General features: G+C 44.7%; 1 protein-coding gene across 4 annotated transcripts in view; it reads right to left on the bottom strand.

The window, feature by feature from the left end:
* Positions 1-454: 454 nt before the first annotated feature.
* The window catches only part of LOC119656799, a 113,710-nt gene continuing 98,722 nt past the window's right edge, over positions 455-15,442 (bottom strand). For 2 of the 4 annotated variants that reach the window (XM_038063406.1, XM_038063407.1), the window contains 5 exons: positions 10,711-10,846; positions 10,378-10,467; positions 1,653-1,917; positions 1,083-1,555; positions 455-1,004 (listed from right to left, as the gene is read on the bottom strand). In XM_038063406.1, the coding sequence (XP_037919334.1) occupies positions 886-1,004; positions 1,083-1,555; positions 1,653-1,917; positions 10,378-10,467; positions 10,711-10,846 (1,083 nt within the window). In that variant the 3' untranslated portion in view covers positions 455-885. The remainder of the gene's footprint in view (positions 1,005-1,082; positions 1,556-1,652; positions 1,918-10,377; positions 10,468-10,710; positions 10,847-15,442) is intronic. The other 2 variants (XM_038063408.1, XM_038063409.1) reach the window with 1 other exon arrangement.

Genomic DNA, 15,442 nt, shown 5'->3' with positions numbered 1-15,442 from the left:
CGTTGTCGTTGCCGGGTTCGTCGTTGTAAAATCCATCCAGTCCGAGGCTCCTGTTGTGGCTTCGTAACAAGTTGTTTTCCGTGAAGGGTTGTCAGCCCTACCCAACCCCCAACCTGGAGGACCAGTTGGTACAATTTGTCCCATTTTTAGGCGCGGGAAACTCGCCTTCATCCTTCTCCGGCTGCAGCTTTTCGTTAAGGAAGAGCGCCCAGCGGTCAGCACGTGTAGGTAGAGATAGGGTTTGGTAGCAGAATTGTTGGTGTTGGTTTAGCAGGCGTTTTCCAGGTTTTATGCTTCATCATGGGTACTCATCCACGTTTTGGACCTATACTACCCTTTGATCAACAATATAATAAATGGTTAACAGGCGTTCCCAGGTTTTATGCTTCATAGTGGGTGCCAATCCACGTTTGGTCCTGGGACCTACACCACATGGAAACTAATAAAATCAGTAAATTGGTAAAGTCTAATTTATTATATAAATAATATAAACAAATTCTGTTATTTCATAAAAATATTAAAGTCAATTATATACAGAAAACTTAAAGACTATTCTATAAAGCATTAATTCAGTTTTGGATAAAAATGCGAAAATGTAAATATTATGGTATAATTCGGGACCAGCCGCCTCAACAGCTGAATGCATCCTTGCAATCTTAATCATTTTAATAAATACATCGTGTATTCTCCTCTTATACGTATTTTTTTTCATAATTCGGCTAAAGTGTTTCAACAATTCATTTCATTTAGAAAAATGCAACGTCCATGTGTGCAGTAAACCTTATTGCGAGAGTAAAAAGTTTGATTACAAATTATGGTCGAATTTCCTAAGAATTAAAGTCACTATAAATCCTAATCTATTCAAAATGGTTCAGCTGTTCAGGCTTAAACGTTTGTTGGTGCATCCATTGCGCATATTATACTCTTCATGACTGCGGCTGCTGCCAGCGATGCGAAGTTTTGCCATTTTTTCGTTGTTGTGCCATCTTTGTAGTCTGATATGCCTGGAAGGATGAGGTGAAGAAGTTAATGTTTAAGGACCTCACTGGAAACTGTTTAGATGAAGTGAAAGCGACACTTACCTTTCACAAGTATGAAACTGTCTCTGCAATTGCCAATGACACTGTCTAAAACGGAGCTCATTTCCACGTCGGTAGCCAGAAGGTTGTGCTTCTTGGCAAACTCAGTTCTGAGGTTGTCGGATCGAATCAAATCCCGACCAGATCCAATGGGGCCTAAGTGGATTCGAGTGGCCGGAATGCCATCAACTGCATCGGTAGGTTGGGGATGGGCAACTTCTATAACTTCGTGGTTACCGATGTTCATGTAGAGTTTGTCGGTGTTGGGTGCAGGGCGATCAAATATGGTCTCCGTTCGGTTTTGGAGATGCAAAAGGCCTTCCTTCAAATAGTGTTCCCATGGTTTCTTCCCTTGTGGATCGGCCCGCAAACTTTCCGCCAAACTCTGTAGACAATCGTTCTTGGGGTAGTAAGTTTGGATTTCTTCGCCGTTTCCATAGACATAGATGTATGGACCATTCTTACGGTTGGCATTTCTAAAATTGAAGAGAGACATTTTTAGGTTTTTTAATACAAACGCTAGATAACACTTGGTCCTAATCCTTAGATAATAAAAATTCGACAGTTACTTACCCATTAATGATATTCCTTGACTTCTCACTACTGGCGATAACTACATCACCCAATCGGACGTGTCTCTTATAATCGGTATAGTGAGGAACACCACCAGCTACCCCGACAATGAAAATATAGTCCACCTTTTGGAATGTTCCTAGCAAACGAGTTGTGGTATTCCCGGTAGCAGTCATGGCCTCACGGGTACTTCCAACGGACGGTAATTTTGTGCTGACAATACGATGAGCTCCAATGTTACCCAGAGTGTACACGTTTGATTCCCCTGAAGAAGAAAGTTATTTAGATTATTGCCACCAGCAAGACCCAGAACTTCAACTTTATCTACAAATGTTAAAACAAAATGAGAGTTCCAAATTAAGGATTGAAATTTTTTAATAAAGGCCAGGAACTGTGAGGAAAATGTGATTTGCAAATTTCCCATTTGTTAACTTCAATTGAACAGTTGGAATGAACTGTGATAAAAAATGAAGTTAATATAAATAAATCAAAACCCTTGGACTGATTAGCGTGAATGGTGGGGGTGCAATACACCGAGAATTGTGTAAAAATCTGTGCAAAAATCATTATATCAAAATGGAGTTTCTAACAATGCTTATTTGGGTAATGAAACTGAACACATAGTGGAAATGTTACTTACAAATGGAAATTCTAAACTAAAATTAAATTCCGACATAAAATTCTGATTGAATTTCCAAGCACAGACACGCTTTTTTAAAATTGTATATCAAGCGGTCACGTAACCAACCACCCTTATTAAAGCTATTAGTATTTACAGATGACTTCGGCCAGTAAACCTGACGGGGAGGGAAAGGGCATGCACAGAGTGTTGGACTCTCGCAACGGTGCGTCGTCGGGCTACCAATTTAACACCTCCCCATCGCCAGAGAGGTAGCCTAGAGCCGTTTGTCATATTACTTCGAACTAGCCCCCGAACTCTCCCGCCTTGCCCTGCCTTCAAATCAGTCTATTCCTTTACCAACGGGAGGAAGGGAACTGTCAGTTCAAGAGACCCCCTACCATCTGGCTCCTCCACCGGTCGAGCTCTATCTTCTTTGCCACGAGAAGGATCCGATTATAATGCGCAACACGGCTTCACCAGTCAGCGCTCTTCAGCATCTCCTCGACAATGTTTTCTGGGGAGAGATCCTCTGTGTTTAAATAGAGCTGCTGACGAACCCCAGCCCACCTTCCATAAGAAAAAAAGGTCTGATGTGCATCGTCCAGAACCCTATTGTGAAACGCACAATCAGGAGAGATCGAGCTTTTCCAATCCTGTGCAAGTGGGCCTGAAAACCTCCATGCCCATTTAAGAACTAGAAGGAAATAGTCAGTCTCACCATACTTCCGACTCAGCCACACACCTAAGTTGACAATGACCCGCGCAGTCCATCTGCCTCTAGTTTCATTTGGCAAGAGAGTTGCCACTCATCTAGGGTGCGTTGCCGTTCTTTACGAGCAATCACATTCTTAGCAAGAAGGGCAACAGGGATCACTCCCGCGATCACCATCACCGCCGGTTCAGAGACAGTGCGGTACGCAGACGCCACCCGCAAAGCTCCCCGTCTCTGAACTTGCGCGAGACCTCCTTGCCAAGAGCATCAGCCCATACCCCTGCGCCGTAGAGTAGGACAGACTGCGTTGAACTCATCAGGAGACGTCGCCTGTTAGACGTGGAATCCTCAATATTTGCCTACTTAACGACGAAATTCCAGCTGCAGCATTGTTCGCTGCTGCCTTGATTTGTTCAAAAAACCTCATCTTCGAGTCAACAGTCAGTCCAAGATACTTTACCCTTGGTTTTGACTCGATTATCGTCTCGCCGAACGATATGGGACGCAGGATCGAAATTCTATTTTCAGTCAGGATGACTATTTTGGTTTTTTTCCAGTGCTCCGTCTTCTTATCCGTCGCACCAATATGCCAAGTCTGTTTTGCGCCTGTTTGACACCATCTGCATAACCGACCAAGCGCGACTCTTTTGGAGTTCAAGCAGACTATCGTTCCAGAGGTCCGGCCCTTGGATGCATCCCTGCGCTACCACCGACATGACCTCTATCCTCCTCTGATCCTCTAGCGTTTCATAGATCAGGGAGCGGTTCCCCAGATAGTCCCTCAATATCCATAAGAAATAGTTTGTCACGTGGGAAGTGTTGTCTATTGTGCTTAGAATGGCTTTCCATCTTATGGAATTAAAGGCGTTTCTGACGTCAAGCGTTACGAGGAGCACAACCCGACAAGTTCGGGGGCTATGTACCTCCGTTCGACGAACAGCATTCACGACTTGAATGACAGTATCAAATATGGATCTCCCTGCTCTAAAACTAACGTGAGGATAAGTCTCCGGCAGCGCGTATCGCTTCAGCAAGTCTAATTCTGATGAGCTGGGCGGTATGTCGCCTTTCCCTTTGCTAATCAGCGCGAGTGTCGCCGCCTTTCAATGAAAAGGGAAAGCGCCCCCTTTCAGGTGAGCGTTGAATGCGCCAAGCAGTAGGTCTGACCGATGTTGAAACACCAGTTTGTACACCTCTGCTGGGATACCATCCGGTCCTGACGCCTTCTTGTTTTTTAAAGAGAGGACTGCCTATTCCAAGTCTTTTATAGAGAAAAGTGGACGTCATCATCCCGTACGGGGTACGCAGGGAATAATATCCGTACAATGCGTTCCATATGCAAGGTTTTCGCAGAGCCCTGATTTTTTGGGTTACCAGTATGTAATCGAGTTCCCACAGGTCCCCATTTACCTCGCTGGCCAGGTCCTGCGAACAGTGAGCCTTGCTCCTGTTTATTGCGCTACGGAGTCTCCTTTTGACTGATCTATACTGTCATTATTGTATTTACCTCCTCCCGGTCGTTTACACGTTGTGTCAAGCGGCGGAGGATGTGATACTCCTTGTGGGATGCAATTTCCGTCGTCCACCAATACATAGGTGGTTTACCACGTACCGATGCCCCCCTGGGTATGGAAGTTCTTTAGGCCGTCATTATCAGGTTAATAACTAAATTTACGACAGTGTCAGTTGCAGCGCCACCACCCCAGGAGTACTCTGCAGGGGCGTGGCCCCACCTGTTCCAAGAGTTTCGACAAACCTTTGGAGTCTGAGTAAGGCATGCTCCATTCAAGTGCCCTAGCACTGAAGTCACCCCCAACCAGCAGCCGCCCTCTGTGCCCAGGATAGCGTCCTCCAGAGCATCAAGTCTGTGTCGAAAGTCCGGCGGCCTCATTCGGTGTTAGCTGGACAGTGAAAACCATACCCCTAAACACCGAATCCAGACAAACCATATGCTGAGTGCCATCCCGAACCTAGATGGCAGCGGTAGCTGATATGTCAGGGAGCCATGAAGTTGAGTCTTTGGTTTGGTACTGCTCACTGATGAGCATCGAATTAGCTTTGTTCTCCGCAACTAACTGCGCTAGCAGCTTGTGAGCAATTGCATTCCGCGTCCTAGCTGTCTCCAGTTCTCATCCGACGCGCTAAGGTCCCTGCATGGGACGTAACTCTCCTTTTCGTTGCAGGTGTTCGCTTTATGGCCTGCCTGACCGCATTTACAGCATGTCGCCCTTCTGTCAAGGTCCATAATCCAAACATCGGTAACCTTTGGGTGGGGCGGCCTAAATTCGTATCCTACACGCTTTCATCGCGTATTGCTCTCCAACTTCTAGCGATTTTTGTGGTCTCGGGAGTTCGCAGACTTGATACCAATGCGGACATTGATTACCTCCGGACATTCGCGTTTGATGACCTGTTCTCTCTCGTTCTTTTCTGTGAGGCAGGCAAGATCTGAGATTTCCAGAGAACACGTGGGTTCCAGGCTAGAAACTAATTCTTCCTCTCCCAGAAGCCCCTTGACTACTTCTCAGAACGTACCTTTATTTGTTGACCTCGGGCCTAATTTGACTAGGGTTTAAATGACAGCTCCATTACTCCTAGTGCCAATCTTTTGACAGTCCCTCAGGGTTTGCATTCCTAAGTCTCTTCTGAAGTGGACCTTATAGAAATTTTTGCAGTGATGTATGGATCACGGTTTAGACTGGTGGATCTACAACATGAGCGTCTCGTGGTCAAGCCGAACGAGATTGCAAGACCCAGCTTTGTGTTAATTACGGTAGGCGGCGTGAACACCTATAGCTGCTACGCTCACACAAGTCTTATTTTGATAGGCTTTGAGAACATGTTTCACAAAACGTTCAGCTCATGAGTGGATTTTCAGCTGTTTTACTGATCAACGTGTGTGATATAAATAGGTACCGAAACAAAGGGCCTGGTTCAGTCATGTGTTGGTGCTAGCCAGGCTCGGAATTCTGGGAAGGTGGTTCCTTTGAGCACTTCAATGTCCTGCGTGTCATTGCACAAAATTCACGTGTCCTGAAAAATAAATCAAACATGGAGATTCGCGCGCACCTATCGAAATAAACAACACGCGAACTAAACCTAGAACTGAAAAAAATAAAAAAAGACGGTTTGATGCCCATTGATATCTTGGCAGATGAGATGACGAATATATACAATGCGAAGTTTATCTCTCCGTTATCGCAGACGAAGAACGCCGAAAGAGATCTCTAAATAGATGGCGAGAGCATTGGGAACGCTCCGGAAAGGGTCGGTGGACACACAGGCTCTCCCCTGTTATCAAGGAGTGGTTGGAGAGACGACACGGTGAGATTAATTATAATCTTACCCAGTTTCTCACGGGCATGGAGGATATCACCAGTACGTGTTCAGGTTTAAACTAGATACCTCACCCAATTGTCCAAACTGCAATGGAGTCCCAGAGGACCCAGAGCATGTATTCTTCCCCTGTCCAAAGTTTGTGGAGGAAAGGATGAACCTAGAGGAGACTCTAGGAGAGGTGCTCGTACCAGAGAATCTGGTGCGAAGAATGTTAGTATGTCAGGAAGACTGGGATGCGATGAACCAAATGGTCTATCTATCCAGAGCAAACTGCGAAAGACAGAGGAGACTAGAAAAGCGCGGTTCCATACGCCGCGTAGAGACGAAAGGAGACCAAGCTAAAATGAGGCGACTCCGCCCCGTGATGTAATACCGTACGGTGGTTCCACGGGGCTTGGGGGGAGTCGGAGGTGGCGTGTCCAGACCAGTGTCTTTTGAAGATTTCCACTTCCTCAAAAAAAAAGACAGTCAGACAGATAGACAGACAGACATCGAATCGATTCTAATAAGGTTTTGTTTCACACAAAACCTTAAAAATGTGCATAAATCCAGATAGGATCTACGTTATTATAGGAAGGGGTGGTTCAGAAAGCGGAGACGGGAGGGGTAGTCCACACGAGGGAAGTTTTTCTTAAAGAGGAGGAAACCGCATTTTACGCTGCACATTTTCAAGGGCAGAACAATCACAGTTACAGTTACACACCGACCAGTTAAGCAAAAAAGAGGTTTGGAAGACTATCGTAGCCACGGCCGACATTGGCGACAAGTTTGCCAATGAAGTACTCGACAAGGTGGGCGATGCGGGGCAGAATACATATACTAGCGGGAGGGGCGAGGAGGAAGGAGAGGGAACATAGATTGAGGAAACGCATTGGCAGAGTAAATCACAAAATAGTTGGGGGAATTAGTTGAGGAGCCAGAGAATTTAATAGACGGAGGGAATAGCTGAGCAAGACAGTGGGAGTTGCGAATGCAGGGCCAGAATGTTTGAAATTTCCGCGCTTCAGGGAGTCTTAAACACTGGTCAGCTATTCGTTTCTATTAAGGATTTGACCGAGGAACGCAGAGTTTTGAAAAAAACTAAGTAAGCATAGGTTCTAGAAAACAGGAAACTTCTTCCTCGCAGTGTGTTTTTGACGAAGTTTTTTATGGGTTTCAATGGTGAACTGAACAGGATAAGAGCGCAAGCACCTATGAGAGAAGGGGACGTAACACGAACGAAGACCAAATAAAGTGGTATAGAAAGTGTTGAATGCTTAGTCACACGATAATGAAGAGAGGAAGGTAACCCAGTTGATTGCCGCCAGGGCTGAGTTCAGACCTTCGAAGCTCGCCTTCCGAAAATTAAACTTGGTAGGCTTGGACGCGACAGGGGAGTGGAGTCGGGATATCAGAGCATCGAGAGCTCGAAAGCAGAATGATGGGCGTCAGGGGCAACGTAAGAGTAGGCATGAAGGGATTGGTAAAGGCAACACACAGGAGTTAGAGAGGACAAGGTCAAGACTGCGATCTATGTGGTTTCTAGAAAGGTTAAATTGGAGGACGGGAAGGAGGGATGGCCGAGGGTAGTTGGCTAGGAGAACATAGGAAGATTCAAGTCGCCACAAAGGATGAAAGGAAGTGGGAGAAACAAAACGATTAGGACTTCTGATAATGTGTCGAAGAAATCGGCATTCCGTGGCGGTGACCCTAGACGTGAAAAATGCATTCAATTCGACCAATTGGAATGGGGCTGAGTACTTGGCCCACTATTGTGGAACATCATGTATAATGGTGTACTTAGCCTTAGAGCTCCGGAGGAGATCACGGTGGTAGATTACGCCGGCGACATAGCACTGGTTGTGGTTGCAAAACATCTCGAAGATGCTGAATTGTACTCAAACAAAGCAATTGGTGCTGTTCTAAGCTAGTGTGGTAAGTTCCATTTTGTTTCATGCAGTCCCAGTTTAGGAAACAGCATCCTTTAGGCAACGCATATAAACTGAGCGTGGTCCACAAAAGAACAACCCTAAGGGTGTGTTCTCTGCTTTCAGGGCCGTCAGATCATGCGGCGTTCGCAGTCTCGGGAATGATGCTGATTGACATTCTGGCAAACGATGATGAACATATATTATAACAGGTCGACCTCCCCTTTATCGCAGATAGAAAAGGCCGAAAGGGAGAGATAAGCAGATGGTAATAGCAATGGGACCAATCAGAAAAGGATCATTGGACTTACAGGTTGATCCCTTTCATCAGGGAGTGGCTGGAGAAAAAGCATGGGGAGATCAATTATGGCAGCAGAGTCTTTTGGAGATTTCCACCTCCTTAAAAAAAAAAGACAGTTAGACAGACAATGAACCGATTTTAGCAAGGTTTTGTTGTTCCGCTTGAAACATCAAAGTTCTTACTAACAACGATCTTGTCACTCTTAATGTTTTATTCGGAGACTTGGGTTCTTAGCAGGAAAAATTGCGAACTGGTACCCCGGTTCTAGAGGAGAATCCTTCAAAATATTGTTGACCCACTACATGCGTTATGAAATTGCTTCACGCATTAACGCAACCTGGATGAAGTGGCGTTCCACAACTGGTGTTCTTTGTGATCGACGTATCAACGAACGTCTCAAATCTAAAATTTACCGCAATGTCGCCCGTCCAGTCGTTCTCTATGGTTCTGAGTGTTGGTCGACTATAAAAGACAATGAACGGCGTCTGTCGGTAATGGAGACCAAGATGCTACGTTGGACTAATGGCGTCACACGTTTAGATCACATCCGAAATGAGGATATCCGCGATCGTTATGGGGTTGCACCGATCGTGGAAAAGCTCCGAGAGAGGTGCCTTCGATGGTATGGTCACGCAATTCGTGCAAACGAGAATTTACTTGCCAAGATTGGTCTGAACATCGAAGTCGATGGTAAACGACCAAAAGGCAGACTTAAACAACGGTGGCTTGGTATGTTGGATGGGGATTTGAAAGCCTCGAGATTGCACCCAGATCAGGCATTCGATAGAGCCAAATTGCGAAGCCGATCATGACGAGCCGACCCGCTTATGAACGGGACAAAGGCTGAAGAAAAAGAAGATGAGGATGAATGATGGAAGTAGCCCATATAACAACAAAATTTATGAGCGATTCTACGACCACTTGGTTATGGATAAAGTCGGACTGAATACTTTGCAGTGGGCGGGTCACCAAATTTGTATGGATGAGGTCTATAGGGAAAAAACCTATAGTAGGAAAATAAGACGTGGCCAAGCTTGCTTGAAATGGAGTAATGGCGTAAGCCAGCACGCCAGACCGCTGTTAGGTATATCGTGGACCTCGGGGCAAAACCGGGATGTTTGGAGTTCCTTACTAGAACAGGGCTAGATCGGACCCCGATTGTTGCGCTGTTGATGATGATGAACCTAAAATTGAAGGAAAAAGTCCCTCGATTCGATGAAGTTTCGACGATTCAAAAGAGTATAACCGGAAAGTTGACGACCATCATAGAAGCACATTACAAACATGATTTAGAGAGGCTGATGGAACGCTTTCAATAGAATGATGTTAATAAAACACTTTTATATCCTTTTTCTATTTTTTCTGAAAACCAGTCCTGAAACTTAATAGGCAACACTGCGTATTGAATGCCGAATAGAGAGGTGAACATAGAAGCCATTTTTTTTTATTAATTATAATAAAGCTATGGAACGAACAAAAGATACGCTTACTCCCACCAAAATGGTTGATGTTGTACTTTTCATTTGAAATCTAGTCAGTGAACATATTCGATATGCGTATTCTATCCATTACAAAAAAGACTATGTGGCAAGTGAGGCAACAGACAATAATAGCATTGCAACATCAGCTCGCATTAATAGCTACGAAATTGGTTCAGCTTAATTACCACATCTTATTGCATATCCCAAACTTATACAACAGAAAAAACACATAAGACAAGACACAAACGAACACATTGTGATAGACGCACAAACAAACACAAAGCGAAAAAACAATTTATCCATAAAAGTCTTAATAAAATTTATCACTGAATGGATTTTAGATAAATCCATGCCATCTCTTACCAAATCGTCGTTTCCTATGCCAATTCCTGTCTAATCCATTCAAAAGTTTTTCAGATGATTTTCGAAGAGTGTTTTGTCTTGAATCAGAGTCTTCCCCATTTTTAATGTGATAGGAAAGAAAAAATTTTGAAAAGAAACATAAATTTGTTAATGCCAAGATTAAATGGTTATGAGGAAGAAAGGAAACGAGAAGGGTCCAGTTTGGTCCTTGACGACGCTACATTCTGTTAATGAATTTGTTAGATCTACGCTATTTCGCCGTCTAGCTTTACTAAGTTCATATCATTTTAACTGTCTCCGGGTTTGGAGGAATCAACCCCTTTAAACACTTACCGACTGTGGTGTACCGCACGAACGTCTCCTTGTTCTCCAACATGGCATCCACGGCTAATTTCTCACAATATTGTGCTGTTATTATCGCAATGGTTGGTTGTTTGTTGGATGCAATTGTTGGCATCTGCTGGACGACCTGCGGATTAAAATTACGTTGAGTAATCTAAATCTTCCATTTAAGATTTTACTTAGAACTTATAAGGCCTCTGTGGACAAAAAAAACACGATAATCACCCTATGCCAATGGATCAACCGCAGAAACAAATAGATTATCTCGAGAAATAAAGATTGCAGAGCGAACACTATTTTGTGAAAGGTCACAGGGACCACCAGTTTTGACGAGAGCATCTTGCGGCTTTCACTTCACTTCTTCAACTACCAAGAATTCACTTTGCAGTGCGTGAATACAAGAATATTACTTAATAAGATTAGGGGTTGCATCGAAACCCAGTGCCACACTTTCCTATCGGAAAACAGCTTAAGAGTTATACAATTGTTTCAGGGGGTAAAAAATGGATACGTACATATGTAATGATTCCGATATTAGAAACTGCAGAAGCATAGCGCAGTTTAATTTTACGATTTATACTGACCAACCCTCTCAGAAATTTTTAGGTACTTGTGTATTTTTAGCTCCTTTAATCCGACCAAAGGTGATGGTAAGTCCAAGTGAAGTGACAAAAAATAGATGCGGCAGAAGAATCAATTTAGAAGTATTGAATGCACCAAACAGGTGATTAGGCACGCTTGCCATCACCTTGGCCCTACAAATCATCCGTAGGATTTCCAGTCTGCTGGAAAACGCCGCATGAAATAGTGGTATTTGCCAATAAGTATCTTAAAAATTGCGTAATTTCTTACTACAAAAGCCAACGCTGCATCTCGATACCAAAGACCCTCCGTTTACTAATTTATGTATACGGGTACACGGGCTCAAATAGTGGCCTGCAGGATAGACTGACACCAGGAGCCAAACCTCTTTCCTACCAAGACCATTATTGAGTGGTGATAGCCATACTATGTACGAGGTGACCCTACTAAAGCGCCACGGATCTACATAGACTAGGGAGCCAAAAAATACCTCCCCCAATTCAGGATGTCATGCGAACCGTGCTTATGGATCACCAAGGTATTGACTAGGTGCTACGGGGGGCTATGGACGGAGGGCTTCCTAACTCCTATATTCCTGGGAACGGTATGTACTCACGAAAAATATAAACAACATAAAAGAAACTAAAACCGAAAAAGCGGGGCCCCGTACCGCACACAAACTGACCAACCAGGCAGAAGCACATCTCCGGAACAATAAGAGCTATATGTTCACATCCAAAAACTAAGAAGGTCGGGCGTCAAGTAGTGGAACCAAGGTCAACAACAACCAACAAAGCTCGTCTGAGATCACTATATCAGACGTCAGGAAGGAGACAGGCCAGCCGCAGGTGCTAAATGGTTCCTCCATTATCTGAACGAAGGTCTGAAACCAAAAGAGACGCTCAAGAAGGTTCAGGATAGACCAAAGCCATCATTAACACCATGAAAGCAGAGATTAGGCCACATGAGGGGAATGCTCCAAAAACCCAAACCTGAACCCAAAGCAGGGGAAATCCCGGGTAGGTCAGCGATGGAGATAGGAAGTTCGCTATTAGCTCATCTAATGCTGTCAACAGCATTTGACTGGCCATACTATCAACAAGGTTTCCAGAGCAAATATTCACTCGTGAGGAGCAGGAAACCATCGAAGACCTTATCGTCAGGCAGATGTGCAAAGGATGAAGTGCGAAGTTTGTGTTCACCGGGATACGCTTTCGAGCATGTCATATACTGGTGGACTGTACGGCGGAGGCCACTGCGGAAATGGCTTGGGACTAGACTCCTTAAATTGCCAACCTGGGAAGGAGTAGAATTGTCGACATGTGCTGGAGACTATATACCAGCCGCAGCACCAGAGACGGAAGGAAGCCTCCTAATTGCTCAGAACGGTGGTCTCTATTCGCGATTATGGAGAGTATTCAGAAGCAAAATGGAGGGCAAAGATAAACTCTTCACGATCAGAGTAGATCTTTCGAGGCAATAAAACGTCGAATAACATGCGTACAGAGAAAAGTCGACATTTCAGAGAAGACATTGGGTGGAAACCCTACCGGGGTCCCCGGAGGAATCTCGGAGGGCATAGAGGCTGAAAGAGAAGTCTGGGGAGGCAGCGTCACTAACCGAAGACATGAGTACCTTCTTTAAGTTATTCTTAGCTAGCTAGAAATATATAACATAGGGAACACTCCCATATTCGTGACAAGACGTCCCACATAGAACTCTAGAGAGTACTTCGATGAAAGGCGTGGTCAGGAATTGGAGGGTGTCGGATGAGCCCTCTATGCCGAATTATAGAAGAATCCGATTCGGCAATGAGTGCAACCCCAAAATAAAAAAAAATAATAAGAAACCAGAGGGGAACGGATTGGGACTGCTGGAGCGAACGGGAATTAAAGAGATTGGTGGAACATCACAACAAAGTCGCCATTGACGCATATGAGGCAGACAGTTATGTCATCAAGGCATGTAGCCTCGTGGAACAGGAACCTAGCCGAAATGAAAACTCTTCAATTGGGTAAAACGAACTGGAGACTGGCCGACGTACAAAAATGTACTGTCTTACGTATAGCAACGTGATCAGAGAAGTGAAACGGATAGCTTCAGGGAATTCTGTGAATGGATCGAAAAAACCACAAAAGCAACCAAGCTATGATAATAATCAACGGCGCAACAACCGGTATCCGGTCTAGGCCTGCCTTAATAAGGAACTCCAGACATCCCGGTTTTGCGCTGAGGTCCAATTCGATATCCCTAAAAGCTGTCCAGCGTCCTGACCTACGCCATCGTTCCATCTCAGGCAGGGTCTGCCTCGTCTTCTTGTTCTACCATAGATATTGCCCTTGTAAACTTTCTGGTCTGGATCATCCTCATCCATACGGATTAAGTGACTAACCCATCATAACCTATTGAGTCAGATTTTATCCACAAGCTGACGGTCATGGTATCGCTCATAGATTTGGTCGTTATGTAGGCTACGGAATCGTCCATCCTCATGTAGGGAGCCAAAAATTCTTCGGAGGATTCTTCTCTCGAACGCGGCCAAGAGTTCGTAATTCTTCTTGCTAGGAACCCAATTCTCCGAGGAATACGAGAGGACTGGCAAGATCATCGTCTTGTACAGTAAGAGCTTTGACCCTATAGTGAGACGTTTCGAGCGGAACAGTTTTTGTAAGCTGAAATAGGCTCTGTTGGCTGACAACAACCGTGCGCGGATTTCATCATCGTAGCTGTTATCGGTTGTGATTTTCGAGATAGGAGAAATTATTAAGGGTGTCAAAGTTGGAGAAAATCTGATTTATTGCTGATTTGCCTGGAGTAAAGCCTCTTTGGTATGGGCCAATGATGATCTTTACATATAGTGTGTGTGTGTGTTTGAGGTGGGGGAGAAGCAAAGCCTCTGAGCACTCAGACCTTAGCGGTCCATTGTACTCCCCCGTCTAACAGAATATCCCTGATTCGTTTATGTATCACAGGATTTCCGTTAGTGGATGTGATGCGTCCATCGAAATGTTCCGCTTGCTCATTACAGGATCGACACGTATCATCTTGGATAATTCCTATTCTGAGCATATGCCCAGCTAGTGAATTATGGCCAGTCAGAATGCCCACAATACTTCTGGAAACCTTTCTGTTTGTTTGGTTCTAACAGGAAAAGTTTGATGTGTCTAGCAGCATTAAGGCTTCGACACTTGTCATTATGGGAAGCTTGTGCACAGTTCTTGATAGCAGCATCAGCCAGTGCTACCCAATTGCTGGTTCCGGTCTGGGCATGAAAAAAGTCGGAGCCTATTTTGCTAAGTCATGCAAGATTTCATTTCTCCCTACACCACAATGATCAGGTACCCAGAGTAATTCCACCTTATTGAATCTAGAAGCAGAGCATTCCTAAATGATTTTTGAAGCGATCAAAGTAATACTCCACACTTTCAATGCAGCTTGACTATCGCTACCGATTGCGATGCGCCCGCCCTTCAACTGCTCGTCAATCATTCAGGTTGCTACAATTAGAATTGCATACACTTCAGCCTGAAAGACGGTTGTGTATTGTCCCAAAGGAAAAGCGCACTTCTCGTCTTTATTCGAGAGGCAGACTTTTGCTCCAGAACCACTTTCTGTTTTTGAGCCATCGACGTAGAAGACGTCAGTATATCTTGACACGCATTCTTCTGGTTCGTCCCAGTTTCCTCTTCGGCGGATCTGAGAATCGGAAGGAAGGCATTGCGAAAACTAGATTCAGTTCTCCCAATGACTCCTCCAATGGTCTGTGCCCCCCCCCCCCCCCCCCCCAGCGTCCATTGTTTTCCCATAGATCTAATAGAATTAGTCAATGAGCTGCTCTCATTGCAGTGCTCTGAATAAACGAATCCAAGGGTTGCAAATTGAGTACAGCAAAAACCCTTTTGTTTCACCTTAACCCACCACACTACGGATGCATAAACGAGCATCGGCCTAATGACAGCAATATACATCCACATTACTACCTGAGGCCTAAGTCACCATGTCGAGGAAAAGGTCCGCCTGCACAGCCCATAAGCTACATGTTTGTTCCAAATAAGCTTCTTGTATAGAATAGCTCCCAGATATTTCACTTCTTCGAAGAGTTGAAGGGTTGCACCCCTCATCTCCGGAAGGGAAAGACTAT

Source organism: Hermetia illucens, chromosome 5 (assembly GCF_905115235.1).
Source record: "Hermetia illucens chromosome 5, iHerIll2.2.curated.20191125, whole genome shotgun sequence".
NCBI lineage: Eukaryota > Metazoa > Arthropoda > Insecta > Diptera > Stratiomyidae > Hermetia > Hermetia illucens.
Note: the sequence above shows the minus strand (reverse complement) of the source record. Positions and strands in the feature narration are given on the sequence as shown.